The 18,880-nt window shown below is 41.9% G+C and overlaps 1 protein-coding gene across 3 annotated transcripts in view; it reads left to right on the forward strand.

Moving 5' to 3' along the window:
- Positions 1-18,880, forward strand: part of SGCD (sarcoglycan delta) — a 756,997-nt gene that overhangs the window by 643,943 nt on the left and 94,174 nt on the right. For all 3 annotated transcript variants that reach the window (XM_044281196.1, XM_044281197.1, XM_044281195.1), the window contains one exon: positions 6,374-6,493. In XM_044281196.1, the coding sequence (XP_044137131.1) occupies positions 6,374-6,493 (120 nt within the window). The remainder of the gene's footprint in view (positions 1-6,373; positions 6,494-18,880) is intronic.

Consider the following 18,880-nt stretch of genomic DNA (forward strand, 5'->3'; position numbering starts at 1 on the left):
TCCTTTCCACGAGGGGCCACCGGACCCACAATCACTGGAGCGTGTTTTTCCGGGTGAGACATATGGAATTTTCTCACCAACCTCGCAGTATGCATCCTACTAGCCGTCACCCAAGACCTCTCCTAATGACCAAAACCCCTCCAATGGACCAAATATTGAGGAGAATTCCGGACCTTTCTAACATCAACAATCCTAGAAATCTCAAATTCTGGTTGACCGGCAACCTCCACTGGTGACGTAGATTCCTGTGTAGGGGATACAGGCGACACATACTTTTTGAGTAAAGATTTGTGAAACACATTATAAATACGAAAAGGGTCAGGCAATCGTAACTTAAAAGACACAGGATTAATAATGTCAATAATCTCATACAGTCCAATAGACCGTGGTGCAAACTTATTGGCAGGTACCTTCAAGGACAAATTCTTGGTGGATAACCAAACTTTATCACCTAATCCCAAAAATCTACTCGAGAGCGCTTTTTATCCGCATCAGTTTTTTTAATCTCTTGGGCTTTTTTCAGGTTCGACTGAACCTGGGCCCAAACTGTGCACAGTTCTTTAGCTACCAGATCAGCTTCCGGAATTTGTGAGGAAGATGGCAAAAACAAACTAAAACACTGATAGAAACCTAGATTACAAAAAAAAGGACACATGCAATAGATGAGTTCACCTGGTTGTTAATTGCGAATTCAGCCAGGGGCAGATGTTTCACCCACAGCTGTTGATTGTCGGAGACATAGCACCTCAGATACTGTTCCAGAAACTGGTTCAAATGTTCAGTTTGACCGTTGGTTTCCGGATGAAAGGCCGAAGAAAAAGACAAAGAGATGTTACATTTATGTCAAAAAGCCCTCCAAAACCTAGAAACAAATTGAACACCTCTATCCGAAAACCATATTCTCTGGAATTCCACGTAACTGTATAACATGAACAACAAACAGAGAAGCTAGAGTCTTGGCATTGGGCAGTTTTGACAGAGGGATGAAGTGCACCATTTTACTAAATCTGTCCACAACTACCTATATCACCGATTTACCCTCAGATACCGGTCGGTCACTGATAAAGTCCATGGACATATGGGACCAAGGTCTACTAGGGATGGGCAGTGGTCGTAACTTCCCCACCGGACGAGACCTAGGTGTCTTAGACCTGGCACAAACCTCACATGAAGACACATATGAGTGGATATCTCTAGACAAAGTAGGCCACCAATAAAACCTGGAGACGAGTTCCTTGGTGGCATTAATACCCAGATGTCCACTAAACACAGAATTATGGCATTCACCCAACAGTCGGAGACGTAAATGACCCGGGACAAATAACTTATCTGTAGGAGATTGTACCGGGGCCAAGTGTTACCCTGCAGTTATTTTGGTCGTCAGATCGGAGGAGACTGAAGCCATAATGACACCTGCCGGTAATATTGGTTCTGGTGGAGTATCGGATGATTGAAAAGCACAAAAACTGTGGGATAAGGCGTCTGCTTTGATATTTTTACCTAGTCTGTCTGGGATTCAAACTCTTAGCAGACTCCAAAAACATCAAATTCCTATGATCGGTAAGTACAGTGACCTGATGGCGAGCCCCCTCCCAAAAATGGGGCCATTGCTCAAAGCCCCATTTAATAGCAAGTAACTCTCGGTTCCCAATATCATAATTTCTCCCAGTAGGAGAGAATTTACAATAGAAGAATGCACAGGGCCTAAGATTAGTAAGAGTTGCTGGCCCCTATGAGAGTACTGCTCCTACCCCCTCTCTCAGAGGCATCGGCCTCGACTATAAGAGGCCTCTCTTGGTCTGGTTGGACCAATATTGGGACCCTTTGAGTGCTTTGAAAGCTTTAATGGCTTCTGTTGACCAATTCAGTAAATCTGCCCCATTCCTAGTTAGGTTGGTGAGAGGCTTAGCAATAACAGATTTTTTCCATAATTATTAGAGACGCACAAAAAATGTTGTAGCGCTTTAAGGAAGGAGGGTCTCACCCATTCTAGAATAGCCTGCACCTTTCCCGGATCCAAGTTAAAGGATTGGGGTGTTAGAATGTATCCCAAGTATAAAATTTCTTGTATCCCAAATATACACTTTTCCTGTTTAGCGAATAATTGATTCTCATGAAGAACCTTCAGTACCTGTCTAATGTGGTTAATGTGACAATCAAAATGTCATCCAAATACACAATCATGAATTTCCTAATAAACTGTCTGAAAGGATCATTAGCAAAATTTTGGAAAACTGCAGGGGCATTACTTAACCCAAATGGCATCACTAAATGGCATCACTAAATATTCATAATGGCCCTCAGGGGTATTAAAGGCCATTTTCCACTCATCCACCTCCTTAATTCGAATGAGATTGTAGGCTCCCCTGAGATCGAGTTTAGTGAACCACTGAGCTCCAAGAACCCGATTGAACAGGTCCGGAATCAATGGCAAAGAATACTGATTTTTAACAGTAATTTTGTTTAACTCTCTGTAGTCAATACACGGTCTCAATCCCCCATCTTTTTTCTCTACAAAGAAAAATATTACATTTTAGTAAACTTTCCTTCAAATAATCTCTCATAGCCTTTCGTTCAGGACCGTACAAATTATAAATAGGACCCCTAGGGTACTTGGATCCCGGAACCAACTCAATGGCACAATCATAAGGTCTATGAGGGGTAAGGAATTCAGCATCAGACGAAGTTACTGATGTATGGGGGAAAGGCTTCCGACCCAGTAGTGATTCCAGCCTGAATAACGGGTAGACAGCATGAATCACACTTAGGTCCCCATTTCTCTAATTCACCCGTGGACCATTTGATGACTGGGTTATGATTCTGGAGCCAAGGCATGCCCAAAACTACCTCCACAGGTAAATTTTGTAATATAAAAAAAGAACAATTTTCAGTATGACAAACCCCTACAGTCAAGGTTAGTACAAAACTCCACAGTACCGCCCACCAAAGGAGTAGAATCAATAGCAATAATGTGGATAGGGTCAGAAAGAGATAATATGGGTATCCCCATGGAAATACCAAAATCATGGTCAATAAAATTAGAGGCGGACCCTGAATCAATAAACGCTTTACCAAAACCTTTACAGTAACCCAAGGAAATAGCTACTGGTAACATTTTCTTTTTAACCACTTTTCGGAGTACCTTATCCTTCTGGGGGTTCGGTCCTGGTGATCTCCTGGAGGGAGGAATCTTAGGGCATTGTTGTAGCCAGTGATCAGACTCTCAGCAATAAAAACAGGCACCCCTCTGACGTCTTTGATCCTTCCTGGTCATACCGATTTGCATGGGCTCTTCAGGAGGAATTTTCAATTTGACTCTCAAGGGTGAGGGATCCGGGTTGATCACCACCTGTGGAAACATCTGTTGTTCTCGTTGTCTTTCCCTAATTCGTCGGTCCAGTCTAACAGCCAAAGTCATAGTCTGTTCTAAAGTGTCAGGAGGGGGATAACTGACCAACATGTCCTTCAAATTTTCAGAGAGTCCTGTCCTGAACTGACACTTCAGTGCTGGATCATTCTAGCCAGAGGAAAAAGCACCAAATTGGGTGCAGTATTCTTCCACAGGGCTGTCCCCCTGACTCAGCTACAGTCGATTGTCAGGTTCGTCATATAAAACACCCAAAGCCTGAAAATAATGCTTAAACATAAATTAGGCAAGGGGTGTCCGTGGAGAGAGAGAAAGACCATTCTTGTGGGTCACCCTGCAGCAAAGAGATAATGAGGGAGTAAACAAAAAAAAGGCTTACAACTTTCCTTAATTGTTAGAAACAATTTGCGATCCCCTGAAAAACGATCAGGCAATTTAACATGAGTGGAGGAGGCCGCTATACGCGGGGTCTAAAGCAACTCCTGCTGCTGTAGCCTTTCTCCCAATTTCTGAACCATTTGGGCAAGACTATGTACCTGATCCATGAGGACTCGCAAAGGTTCCATTGGATAGTATGGCCTGTGATTCTGTCACAGATGGAAGGGAAGAGTGCAGCCCTGGACTCCACCCGCACCTCTGTCCCTACCTACTTGCACGACCCGTCCTATTGGACGGCGTACAACTGGCAGCAGTCCCTAGCTTAAATACGTGCAGGGGCCTAAAAGCAAAGGGAAAACCGTGAACAGATCTCAGGGAAGCAAAAGTCAAAAACCAGGAGGTCACGCAGTACACAGGAAAAAACACAATAGCAAGGTCACAAACAAAGCCGAGGTCGGAATTCAAGAGGTCACGTCAAATACAAATGGATGTAGCGAGGTCAAGGTCACAAACAAAGCCGAGGTCAAAACAAACAAGGTCTCAATATATAAAGAAGGCTGGTGAGGGTAACTAGAGCAATCACAGGCAACCTGTGGCCAGCAGGCTGCCTGTTTAAATAGCAGGAACAAGTGAGTCACGTGACGTGGCCAGCGTCAAGTGACCCAAGTCCATCCCAAACCATCTGAGCGCCGATTACTCACGATCGGCGCTAAGTTCACAAATCATCTAGGAGAACACCGGCCGTGCTGAGGAGGTGTGCGCGGCCGGGTCCTCCCCACCGCCTGGTCTCTATGGAGACAAGGACGCTGGTCACGTCCTCACTCCTGCACAGAGGCGGGATGCCGGCAGCGCAGGAAGGAGGAAGCGCGTCGCCGCCTCCCCGTTACATAGTGTCTGAAATGCTAGTTACATCTCTCAGGATATGTAAGACCACAGATCAATAGCTGTTTTCTGCTCTAAGTAGGTCATTCATGTTATTTATTTTATATGGCAGGCCTTTTGTTCCTAACCCGAACAGGTATTCAGTATTCTTCTTTTACAGTAATAATTTTTCTGAATTTTAATACCAGTAACCTTTTACAATAATAGAGAAAGGTTTCTGAAAGGTAGATCTTTGTTCTGAGGATACAGCCGCTAATAAAAATAAGTTCAGCACATTCTTCACTAGAGAATTAAAGCAATTTTGTCCTATTTCCTCCAAAGTTTTTGGTCAAGTAGGTGGAGAAATGGGAAAGAATATCATCTTAGAGAATCAGCAGCTCAAATGTGTATGAACTTTAGATATTGATGACCTATCCTTTGGATCATCAGATCGATGGAGGTCTTACACCTTTGCCAATCAGCTTTTCTCAGCTGCTGGCATCAGAAATCACACAGTGGTCAACTGCTTTAAAGGGGTTGTGCAAGAATGGGTGGTGGGGGGGTTTCAAAATTTTACTTACCGGCTTCCCAGTGCTGGCTCCCTGCTCCTTCTCCTCCCGGCCAGCGATGCTCCACTGTGCTCCTTTGCTGAAAACATCTGTTTTTAAGCCATCTGCAGCCAATCACTGGATGCTGCGGTGACCAAATGGCCTTGCGTCATGTGACCATTTGTCACATGATGATTGACGGCAGACGGAGTCAAAACTGAATGTTTTCAGCAAGGGAGCACAGCGTAGCATCACATGCCTGGAGGAGAAGGAGTGAAGAGCCAGCGCCGGGAAGCAGGTAAGTAAGCTTCCCTTTACAGGTCCAAGTGGGAAGGGGGGTTTGTAAAACTACTTCCCATTCTTGCACAACCCATTTAAGGGCACTGCTTATTTCTAGGGTGTACAGTGTACCTACTCACTGCTCTACCTACCTGACTAAAGATTTGGAATGTGTGAACATGGCCAAAGTTGGTCTAAACATGGCACTGATATTCCTGATAATATTAAATGAAGCTGTAAATGAAGCTGAAATCTCTCTCTGAAATCTCTACCTGCTTAAAGGTATATTAAGCTGGTGGTTAACATTTATTAGATATTCACTGGAGTGATAAGGATGAGTTTGTATGATGCTGTGTTCAAGTATTAGTCCTTAAGCGGATGCACTGAGGTAGAGGGACTGAGGGACTTAGCAATCGTTGAGGGTTGGACCCACCATATATCTAACAGTTGTCACTGATCTGAGAGCATGTCCCTTTAAGCTTTATTTACATAAGACTAATTGACCCGTTTTTAAACTATGCAACATTGTTAATTGTTAAAGAGGAATTGTCATCTTTCCTTACATGTCCACAAGAATTGTGGAACATCTTTTCTTAGAACTTTACAGTCTGCCGTTCCTCTGTTATCCCTCCTGAAAGATTAATAAATTGACAGCTGGGTGTTACAATTACCCTTGTCAGTAGGGAACGTCCTTATACATTGCTTGAACTAACTGGAAAGTGTCAGACTGTGTAAGGATTCTCTCTTTGGACAAGGGGAGTCATAATCATCATAATCATAACCAATATTTTATCTATACATTTCCAAAAGGAATAGCAGAGGAACAGCACACTGCTTAGTTTTATAAAGATGCAGACATGTCAGAGGAGCTGACAGATCCTGTGAAATGAAGGTGGGTGTAGTGACATATGTTTAACTCTACCATTGTTTTTCTACACAGCAGCGGACGGTATTCGGGCACGAGGGAATAATCTTGAAGTGATGTCAAATGAAGGAAAGCTACTGTTTTCAGCAAATGACAAAGAAGTGGTTGTTGGAGCGGACAGATTGCGCGTTTTAGGTACATTCATTTCAGTATTTAGCAAGTGCTGAGAATTTGCTAAAATGTACCAGCATAGGTAAAATTCATCCACCTGGGGCTCTAGCTGTAATGCACATAGACTAGATACAGTTGTATCACTTTTCAGTTTGGAGTAGTGGATCTGTACAGGTTTGCATTCTTCGAGAGTGTCCTCATTCACTGACAACAAACATAGATCTTGAAAATGAAACTGAACCACAAAGTATATAAAAAAATTGCAGAAATGTCCATATATATATATACAGGTCCTTCTCAAAAAATTGCATATTGTGATAAAGTTCATTATTTTCTGTAATGTACTGATAAACATTAGACTTTCATATATTTTAGATTCATTACACACAACTGAAGTAGTTCAAACCTTTTATTGTTTTAATATTGATGATTTTGGCATACAGCTCATGAAAACCCAAATTTCCTATCTCAAAAAATTAGCATATTTCATCCGACCAATAAAAGAAAAGTGTTTTTAATACAAAAAAAGTCAACCTTCAAATAATTATGTTCAGTTATGCACTCAATACTTGGTCGGGAATCCTTTTGCAGAAATGACTGCTTCAATGCGGCATGGCATGGAGGCAATCAGCCTGTGGCACTGCTGAGGTGTTATGGAGGCCCAGGATGCTTCGATAGCGGCCTTAAGCTCATCCAGAGTGTTGGGTCTTGCGTCTCTCAACTTTCTCTTCCCAATATCCCACAGATTCTCTATGGGGTTCAGGTCAGGAGAGTTGGCAGGCCAATTGAGCACAGTAATACCATGGTCAGTAAACCATTTACCAGTGGTTTTGGCACTGTGAGCAGGTGCCAGGTCGTGCTGAAAAATGAAATCTTCATCTCCATAAAGCTTTTCAGCAGATGGAAGCATGAAGTGCTCCAAAATCTCCTGATAACTAGATGCATTGACCCTGCCCTTGATAAAACACAGTGGACCAAAACCAGCAGCTGACATGGCACCCCAGACCATCACTGACTGTGGGTACTTGACACTGGACTTCAGGCATTTTGGCATTTCCCTCTCCCCAGTCTTCCTCCAGACTCTGGCACCTTGATTTCCGAATGACATGCAACAGTCCAGTGCTGCTTCTCTGTAGCCCAGGTCAGGCGCTTCTGCCGCTGTTTCTGGTTCAAAAGTGGCTTGACCTGGGGAATGCGGCACCTGTACCCCATTTCCTGCACACGCCTGTACACGGTGGCTCTGGATGTTTCTACTCCAGACTCAGTCCACTGCTTCCGCAGGTCCCCCAAGGTCTGGAATCGGTCCTTCTCCACAATCTTCCTCAGGGTCCAGTCACCTCTTCTCGTTGTGCAGCGTTTTCTGCCACACTTTTTCCTTCCCACAGACTTCCCACTGAGGCGCCTTGATACAGCACTCTGGGAACAGCCTATTCGTTCAGAAATGTCTTTCTGTGTCTTACCCTCTTGCTTGAGGGTGTCAATGATGGCCTTCTGGACAGCAGTCAGGTCGGCAGTCTTACCCATGATTGCGGTTTTGAGTAATGAACCAGGCTGGGAGTTTTTAAAAGCCTCAGGAATATTTTGCAGGTGTTTAGAGTTAATTAGTTGATTCAGATGATTAGGTTAATAGCTCGTTTAGAGAACCTTTTCATGATATGCTAATTTTTTTAGATAGGAATTTTGGGTTTTCATGAGCTGTATGCCAAAATCATCAATATTAAAACAATAAAAGGCTTGAACTACTTCAGTTGGTGTGTAATGAATCTAAAATATATGAAAGTCTAATGTTTATCAGTAAATTACAGAAAATAATGAACTTTATCACAATATGCAAATTTTTTTAGAAGGACCTGTGTGTATATATATATATATATATATATATATATATATATATATAGTTAAAATGATCACATCAACTTATAGAATACCCCAATGATATCCATTACATATTTCCATTAGACCCCTTACCTATGAGATATCATTGTAGACCTGGAGGTTGTACAGTTTGTCTAATATTTTATTATATTGGACTGTTACCAAAAATGAAAAAAATTGGAGTCCTCAAAATAATCCAGCTAGGTAACTGCTTTCAGTGATCCTCTAGAACTACTTATGTTCAGATGTTTAATTCCACAAAATCCCGAATATGAGGCTAGCGCTTCCATCTTTCCCGCTTGTTGCCATGGTAACAACATTCAACTTAGTACTAAATAGTTATGTGGTGTATGATGTCCCTCTGACTGAAGCTAGATCGTGATTCCTTGTAGAAGCAGCTCAGTTTTAAGACCCTAGAGAGTCTACCTCAAGTTCTTTTAAATTACATAGAGTGATAGCGGTTTACAGAGCAGGTTGTCATTGTGATTGAATTCCCATAACGATGGTATCTCCAATAAAAAGACAGCATGAAAAGGAATCTCTTAATTCAAATGTTATCATTCACTCTGTGTTTGACATATTATTTCAAGAAATATCTGACTGGTGGTACTATGGGGGCTTCATAAACAACAAAAGTCTATAAATAATAAATAAATCATCGTTTTCATGGATTTTGGATAAGTTGTGAGGCTCTTGTTGGAGGAAGGAGTGAAGTTTATATATCTGTAACTGCCCAACTAGCGCCACATGATGGTGATATGTTTGATGCCCCTGAGATTACTGAAGACATCACCAGAGGAAGTAAGCACAAGCTGAGTTCTGGAGGACTGTGGCAGCCGCTGTTCTAAAGGCACCTGTGGCACACAGATGGATGGCCACTTCTGTGGCAAGTTGTTTCTGATGTCTTGTATGGGGTCATCTGTGGTTCGCACTGTACTGTTAAAGGGGCTGTCTCACCAAGACATCATAAATGGGGGTCCCCAGCTTGGTAATCATCTATGTTCCAGAACAGGGAGCCACATTGTAAGAGTGGCTCCACTATGTCAGGCATGGCATGAATGTATGGAACTTTTGGGCACCTGCAATGAGCAGAATACTGGTATACGCTGACGCCAAATTATGCAATGACTGCGTCAGGTGTAGATGATAGTCTATGTTTTGTTTGTGACACCAATTGCAGAGTGCGCAGGGTACTATCACAGGGCCCTCCTAAGGTGTTATAACGCACGTCCCAGATTAGGAATGCCAGAGTAGTGTAATGGCCTATAATGTCTCTATAGGTGGTGATATTTGTGTCAACGGTGTCTCCTACATGGGTACAGAGTGTAGTGATAGTAGGAGTAATAGAGGAATTTTGTAGCAGAAATGATGTCCAGACCTTTAGATGAAGTTCAAACTTTTCTTTGAATCCCAACAGAATACAGCTTTGGTCTTTGGTCCCAGCAGGTTTTGGCAATGGTTGGCAGGAATAAATCTTCTGCACTATAAATCTGGAGCTTGCAGGATAAGACGTCTGTTTAGTAGCTCTGTAACTGTGGCAGGAATTTGTCTTCTGCGCTTCTCTCTATCTTCTGCTTTGTGGGGACTGACTAGCTGAGGAGGAATATGGCTTCTCCTAGGTCTCTGGACTTTACTCACAGATATATTCTCAGGGAATGCTTTTGTCCTGGAACTTTGGAGGTTGTCTGCTTTCTTGTCATCCAACTGAGGCTGCACGGCGGGGTAGAGGCGTGTAGTAACACAACTCTGGGGTGATACACACCTGTGGCCAACAGACAGTCTGGGGTCATCTCTAGTGATGAGCGGCATAGGCAATATTCGAATTTGCAATATTTTGCAAATTTTTGGCCGAATATTTGCCATAAATTTGAGAATTCGTGATCTCCAGTCATTGTTTACTTGATTGTGAAAATGGTCAATGTAATATATTCACAATAAATTCGCGATAAATTTATGATTAGAATATTCAACACTATTTGCGAATACAAATATATAGCACTATATTCTAAATATTCGCGAATTCTCAACGTGGCGATAATCATGATAAAAATTTGCAATTAGAATATTCGCGCTCAACACTATCTCTGAGACCTCACATGGATGCACTTGGGGCTTGTAGTAAATGTGGTTTCATCAGGACAACCTCAGTCCATATGCACTATTCAGGCATATGAACATCATAGATAGGGGGCCCCTGCTTGGAAACTTTATGTATGTGCCAGAACAGAAAGTCATTATGTAAGACCTGCTCCTTCTCTGGATGACCCAGCAAATTGATGCATTGATAGCATCTGAATCTATAGCACTTATGGGGCACCTGTGGCTGGCAACATACTGTTAAGGGGGCTGTCTCACCAGAACAGTCCCTGTTCATATGTGGTATCTGACCATAAGTATAAGTATATCATAGAGGGGAGTCCCCTGCTTGAGAGCACCATCTATGTTCCAGAATGGAGAACCAATCTGCAGGAGTGACTCCCACTCTGATTGTCCCAATGTAAGAGTATGAGAGAAACTTCAGAATGTAATAGTTGACTCAAATATGGAACCCAATCAATACATTGATTATAATCAGCGTATCTACAAATTAATTTCTTGTTAAGGTAAGATGGGCTATGGCATGTGCACAAGAGGAAGCTCACTTGGATAGAATTTGACTAGGGGCATTATTCCATCACTAGTAAACTTTTATTTAAATCCAGCTAGTAGTTATAGATACTGTACCATGTAAATGTAAATTTCTGTTGATTCTATTGGATTACATAGCAGTTTTGATCAAAGTTGCACCATGTGATTATCATGTGAAAGCTGTCAAGTTTTTGTCTTGGATGCAAGTAGAATATTCACACACAGAGCTCTGGTTCTTAGTCTGGCAGCTGGGTCTCCCTGCCAAGACACCGATAGAGTTGAATACAATGGTAAAGCTGGGATTCATCAGCTACACCATTCACCCTTTGATGGTGAGGCGCTGGCAGGCATGATGGTGACATCATCACGTCTGCTTTGCTGTCAGATACACTGCAGCTGATCTACAGTGAGAGATCTGCTCCATTCATCGTGGGAATGTAGCTAGGTGAGTGTTCAATTTGGAGACACTAAAGGGGCGTTGTATTGTGTTAAGGGTGCATAAGGAGGCATTATTATGTTTGGGGGCGTATAATTGACACTATATTGTCTTGAGGACACATAGGGGGGGGTCATACTGTGTGAGGGGCACATAAGGGAGCATGATATTGCGTGGAGTAGAGCTTAGAGGTGCAACATGGGCTCCCAGACATAACATTGCTTGGGAACCCAGAAATGCAAAATTCGCTCCTGCTCCCAAGCTTTGGTTGTTTAGGATATAGCTTCACCGTTTTGTGATTCTCCCGATATATGGGACCTCTGGCAGAGTAAGTAAGTCTCATTGGCACTCCTCACAAGGAGATGCTTGCAATGTACAAATACATATCTATATTTTTTCCATTGACTCCATCTAAAATTGTATGCAATATGCTCTCTCTTGCAGCGGCTGACAGATGTCAAACTTCCATAATTTAAAGGGAGTCTGTCATCATCAATTACCCCATGAAACTGCCAGCACTAATGTATAGTGTGACAGACACTAATTCTAAATATCAATTTTTATTGTCAAATTCTCTAGCTTTCTCTGACAATTTGGTTTTGGTTTGTACCTGTCAATCGGCAGCCATCTACACTCGCTTCTTTGCACTCTGCCTGCCTCATGAATATTCATAAACAGTAGCGGCTGGGCCAGTCTTCCCACCACTTTTCACTCCTATATCAGAGTGACACTTCTTTACAATTCCCGCACATGCTCAGAGCAGTTCATGAAACCAGATGCTTCAAAAATGCCTTACAAAGGCAGAAAAAGTTTGCAATTTTTAACCACCTCCGGACCGCCTAACGCAGATTCGCGTTAAGGAGGTGGCAGCTCTGCACAGAGTCACGCATATATGCGTCATCTCGCGAGAGCCGTGATTTCCTGTGAACGCGCGCACACAGGCGCGCGCGTTCACAGGATCGGAAGGTAAGCGAGTGGATCTCCAGCCTGCCAGCGGCGATCGTTCGCTGGCAGGCTGGAGATGTGATTTTTTTTAACCCCTAACAGGTATATTAGACGCTGTTTTGATAACAGCGTCTAATATACCTGCTACCTGGTCCTCTGGTGGTCCCTTTTGTTTGGATCGACCACCGGAGGACACAGGTAGCTGTGTAAAGTCCCAGAAAACACCACTACACTACACCCCCCCTGTCACTTATTAACCCCTTATGAACCCCTGATCACCCATGATCACCCCATATAGACTCCCTGATCACCCCCCTGTCATTGATCACCCCCCTGTCATTGATCACCCCCCTGTAAGGCTCTATTCAGACGTCCGTATGATTTTTACGGATCCACTGATACATGGATCGGATCCGCAAAACACATACGAACGTCTGAATGGAGCCTTACAAGGGGGTGATCAATGACAGGGGGGTGATCACCCATATAGACTCCCTGATCACCCCCTGTCATTGATCACCCCCCTGTCATTGATCACCCCCCTGTAAGGCTCCATTTAGACGTCCGTATGATTTTTACGAATCCACTGATACATGGATCGGATCCGCAAAACACATACGGACGTCTGAATGGAGCCTTACAGGTGGGTGATCAATGACAAGGGGGTGATCACGCATATAGACTTCCTGATCACTTCCCTGTCATTGATCACTCCCCTGTCATTGATCACCCCCCTGTAAGGCTCCATTCAGACGTCCGTATGATTTTTACGGATCCACTGATACATGGATCGGATCCGCAAAACACATACGGACGTCTGAATGGAGCCTTACAGGTGGGTGATCAATGACAAGGGGGTGATCACCTATATAGACTTCCTGATCACCCCCCTGTCATTGATCACCCCCCTGTAAGGCTCCATTCAGACGTCCGTATGATTTTTTACGGATCCACGGATACATGGATCGGATCCGCAAAACACATACGGACGTCTGAAGGCTCCATTCAGACATTTTTTTCAGACTTCTCTCACGCTTTAGGGCCCCTAAAATGCCAGGGCAGTATAAATACCCCACATGTGACCCTATTTCGGAAAGAAGACACCCCAAGGTATTCCGTGAGGGGCATATTGAGTCCATGAAAGATTGAAATTTTTGTCCCAAGTTAGCGGAAAGGGAGACTTTGTGAGAAAATACAAAAAAAATCAATTTCCGCTAACTTGTGCCAAAAAAATAATAAAAAATCTAGGAACTCGCCATGCCCCTCACGGAATACCTTGGGGTGTCTTCTTTCCAAAATGGGGTCACATGTGGGGTATTTATACTGCCCTGGCTTTTTAGGGGCCCGAAAGCGTGAGAAGAAGTCTGGGATCCAAATGTCTAAAAATGCCCTCCTAAAAGGAATTTGGGCCGCTTTGCGCATCTAGGCTGCAAAAAAGTGTCACACATGTGGTATCGCCGTACTCAGGAGAAGTTGGGGAATGTGTTTTGGGGTGTCATTTTACATATACCCATGCTGGGTGAGATAAATATCTTGGTCAAATGCCAACTTTGTATTAAAAAATTGGAAAAGTTGTCTTTTGCCAAGATATTTCTCTCACCCAGCATGGGTAAATGTAAAATGACACCCCAAAATACATTCCCCAACTTCTCCTGAGTACGGCGATACCACATGTGTGACACTGTTTTGCCGCCTAGGTGGGCAACGGGGCACACATTCCAAAGAGCACCTTTAGGATTTCACAGGTCATTTTTTACACATTTTGATTTCAAACTAATTTGCACACATTAGGGCCCCTAGAATGCCAGGGCAGTATAACTACCCCACAAGTGACCCCATTTTGGAAAGAAGACACCCCAAGGTATTCCGTGAGGGGCATGGCGAGTTCCTAGAATTTTTTTTTTGGTCACAAGTTAGCGGAAAATTATGATTTTATTTTTTTATTTTTTTTTCTAACAAAGTCTCATATTCCACTAACTTGTGACAAAAAATTACAAATTCTAGGAACTCGCCATGCCCCTCAAGGAATACCTTGGGGTGTCTTCTTTCCAAAATGGGGTCACATGTGGGGTATTTATACTGCCCTGGCTTTTTAGGGGCCCGAAAGCGTGAGAAGAAGTCTGGGATCCAAATGTCAAAAAATGCCCTCCTAAAACGAATTTGGCCCACTTTGCGCATCTAAGCTGCAAAAAAGTGTCACACATGTGGTATCGCCGTACTCACGAGAAGTTGGGGAATGTGTTTTGGGGTGTCATTTTACATATACCCATGCTGGGTGAGATAAATATCTTGGTTAAATGCCAACTTTGTATAACAAAATGGGAAAAGTTGTCTTTTGCCAAGATATTTCTCTCACCCAGCATGGGTATATGTAAAATGACCCCAAAACACATTCCCCAACTTCTCCTGGGTACGGCAATACCACATGTGTGACACTGTTTTGCAGGCTAGGTGGGCAAAGGGGCACACATTCCAAAGTGCACCTTTCGGATTTCACCGGTCATTTTTTACAGATTTTGATTGCAAACTTCTTCTCACACATCTGGGCCCCTAGAATGCCAGGGCAGTATAACTACCCCACAAGTGACCCCATTTTGGAAAGAAGACACCCCAAGGTATTTTGTGATGGGCATAGTGAGTTCATGGAAGTTTTTATTTTTTGTCACAAGTTAGTGGAATATGAGACTTTGTAAGAAAAAAAAAATCATCATTTTCCGCTAACTTGTGACAAAAAAATAAAAAGTTCTATGAACTCACTATGCCCATCAGCGAATACCTTAGGGTGTCTACTTTCTGAAATGGGGTCATTTGTGGGGTGTTTGTACTGTCTGGCCATTGTAGAACCTCAGGAAACATGACAGGTGCTCAGAAAGTCAGAGCTGCTTCAAAAAGCGGAAATTCACATTTTTGTACCATAGTTTGTAAACGCTATAACTTTTACCCAAACCATTTTTTTTTTATCCAAACATTTTTTTTATCAAAGACATGTAGAACAATAAATTTAGCGAAAAAATTATATATGGATGTCGTTTTTTTTGCAAAATTTTACAACTGAAAGTGAAAAATGTCATTTTTTTTCAAAAAGATTGTTAAATTGCGATTAATAACGAAAAAAGTAAAAATGTCAGCAGCAATGAAATACCACCAAATGAAAGCTCTATTAGTGAGAAGAAAAGGAGGTAAAATTCATTTGGGTGGTAAGTTGTATGACCGAGCAATAAACGGTGAAAGTAGTGTAGTGCAGAAGTGTAAAAAGTGGCCTGGTCATTAAGGGGGTTTAGGCTAGCGGAGTTGAAGTGGTTAAGGCATTGTTTTAATAATGCACAAGTCTAAAGTATGTGTATTGTCACCTATAGGCCTTAAGTGTAACTGTTGTTTCTGTTTCAAGAGTCTTCTTAGTAAAGCTTTAACTGCACATTGCTAAGGCTACTTTCACACTTGCGTTATTGTTTTCCGGTATTGAGATCAGGCAGGGGATCTCAATACTGGAAAAAAAAGTTTCCATTTGGTCCTCAAAAACTTTTAATGGAAAGAGATCTGTACAGGATGCATCAGGATGTCTTCTGTTCCGGCAGCATTCCATTTTGTGAAAGAAAAAACCGCTGGAAGCTGCAGTTTTGTGTCTGGTGATAAATACCGGAAAAAACTGATGTAAGTCAAACAATGTAAGTCAAACAATGTAAGTCAAATGTAAGTCAAACAATGTAAGTCAATGGTGACAGATCCGTTTTTTTTTTTAGGAGCCTAAAAAAACTGATCCGTCACCCATTGACTTTCAACGTATTTCGATCATTTTTTTCCCTTTTGATTTCACACAACCGCATCCTAACTGAACGGATGCTTCCTGATGTGCAAAATCAAAACGGATCAGTTTAATTCCAGTATTGAGATCCTCTGCCGGATCTCAATACCGGAATTAACAACGCAATTGTGAAAGTAGCCTAGGGAGAGTCTGTCTTCAGTTCTACTAAGCGCAGAAGATACCTATGTGTAACAAGTATGGCAGGCAGGGTGATGGGCAGTGACAGTTAGCGCACATATCCATAGTCAGGGACAAGAGGCGGCTGGAAACCTCAATTTATTACACACAAGTCAATGCGTTATTAGGTTCAGACCGCGCTGATGTTTCCTCAATAGTCAAAACTTCCTTCCAGCATTAGACCTTTCGCTTCTCTGGACATAAATCAAGATACCGGACCTTCACATCTGGGCACCCCTCATCCAACAATCTTAAAGAATAGCAAGAGGGCGCACAAAATAGTGAAGCACTGATGGTTCCAAGGTAAAAAAAAAAGTGGTTTATTATACTCACAAAGCAATGTCTTGTTAAAAGCAGGTCATAATACACGAGACAATATTCCTCCTCCTATCCGACCCGGGTTTCGCTTTCACGCTTCGTCAATGGTAGCTATCCAGCCTCTGACTGGGTTGGTTTAAATAAGGGCAAAACCCCACCTATCCCTTTTCGAACCAATAGGATCCCCACTAAGAACATAAAAAATGCATATACATTTCATACATAAAAAGACACATCCCCGTAAACTATGGGAAGCATGTTAACATTACAATGCGAAATCCCTATGAAATGTATATGCATTTTTAATGTTTTCAGTGGGGATCCTATTGGTGGGAAAAAAGATAGGTGGGGTTTTGCCCTTATTTAAACCAACCCAGCGAGAGGCTGGATAGATACCCCTGACGAAGCGCGAAACCCGGGTCGGGTAGGAGGAGGAATATAGTCTCTGCTTTTAACAAGACTTTGCTTTGTGAGTATAATAAACCACTTTTTTTTACCTTGAAACCATCAGTGCTTCAATATTTTGTGCACCCACCCAGGTCCAGTATCTTGATTTATGTCCAGAGAAGCGAAAGGTCTAATGCTGGATGAAAGTTTTGACTATTGAGGAAACAGCAGCGCGGTCTGAACCTAAAAACGCATTGACTACTGAAAGTGAACCCAACCCACTTCACATTTGGACCTGCAGTGCCACCTGTATAGCCACGTATTTGGAATATTTTTATTTTTCAATATTACACACAAGTGTCTTCAGTGCTCATGTGACGCTGAAGACAGACTCTCCTTAACAATGCTGTTAGAGCTTTGCTGAGAAGATTCTCTTTACACCCTGTTTTCTAGAAAAAAGAAACATCTTTCCCTAATAAAATATATTATGGAAATGTTTAACATTCCTGTCCCTACACTATATTAAATATAAACTGAAACTTGAGTTATATATTAAAAAAACTAGGCAGTCAGACTAACTTAAAAAATCCTTAATACAAGGCACTGCTGCCGCTAAAAGACACAAAAAAATCAACATGCCAGCACGGCGAGACTGAGCTGTTTCTTTCACATTTCCCACAATCAATGCTAAAATAAAAATTTTCAATACAATTCAGACAGCAGTAAGGAAAAAACTGCATCATGAATGTAGCACTGCCACTAGAAGAACAATAATGCTGAAGCTAGGAATAGGTAGAATGGGGAGGGAGAGTAGAAATAAATGAATTACATTTTAGTTTTATCTTGTGGCGATGCTGTTCTCCTCAGCACTCTGAAATCTAAGAACAGCGGATAATTACTGATCCAGCCAGAGTGCAGAGCGCAGGCGCAATGCACAAAGTTTACAAGGGCAATTACACTCAGAAGTAGTACTGCGCATGTTCTAGTTATAAGCAATTGGAGCATGTGTGGGACTATAGAGAAAGGGATGGTGGTAAGCATCGTGAGGTAGGCATGCCCCAGCAGAATTCATTAACGTATCAGGACATCGTTGCTCGCGCTTATAACTGTGATGGTTAGGCAGCGATTAGACATAAACATTACATCTTCTTAACATCTTAAGGACCTTGCCATTTTTCACCTTAAGGACCAGGCCGTTTTTTGGAAACTTGACGTGTCACTTTATGTGGTGATAACTTCATGATTTGAACTTGATAACTGCTTTTACTTATCCAAGCCATTCTGAGATTGTTTTCTCGCAACACATTGTACTTCATGATAGTGAAAATTTTTAGTCAATATAATTCACCTTTATTTATTTATTAAAAAAATCAAAAATTTATAGAAAATTTTGAAAAATTGGTAATTTTCAAAATTAGAATTTCTCTGCTTTTAGTGATACATCATAAGAGAGTTATTAACTTATATTAACTTATATTCCCGATATGTCCCGATATGTCCACTTTCATGTTTGCATAATTTTGTAAGTGTAATTTTATTTTTTAGGATCTAATAAGGCTTAGCATTTTAGAAGAAAATTTTTTAATTTTTAAGAAAATTTCCAAAACCCACTTTTTTAAGGACCACTGTACTTCAAATTTTTTTTTTAGCACAGTTTTTATTTTGTCTTTTACAGTGTTGACCGAACGGGGTGGATCATGGGATATTTTTACAGTGCAGGTTGTCATGGACGCGGCGTTTTTTTATATGTTTTTTTCTAATTTTTACAATTTTATGTCTCTTTTTATGGGGAAAGGGCTTTTTTTTATTGAAACTGTATTTTTTTATTGTTAAAAATATTTTT

Source organism: Bufo gargarizans, chromosome 2 (genome assembly GCF_014858855.1).
Source record: "Bufo gargarizans isolate SCDJY-AF-19 chromosome 2, ASM1485885v1, whole genome shotgun sequence".
NCBI classification, from domain to species: Eukaryota; Metazoa; Chordata; class Amphibia; order Anura; family Bufonidae; genus Bufo; species Bufo gargarizans.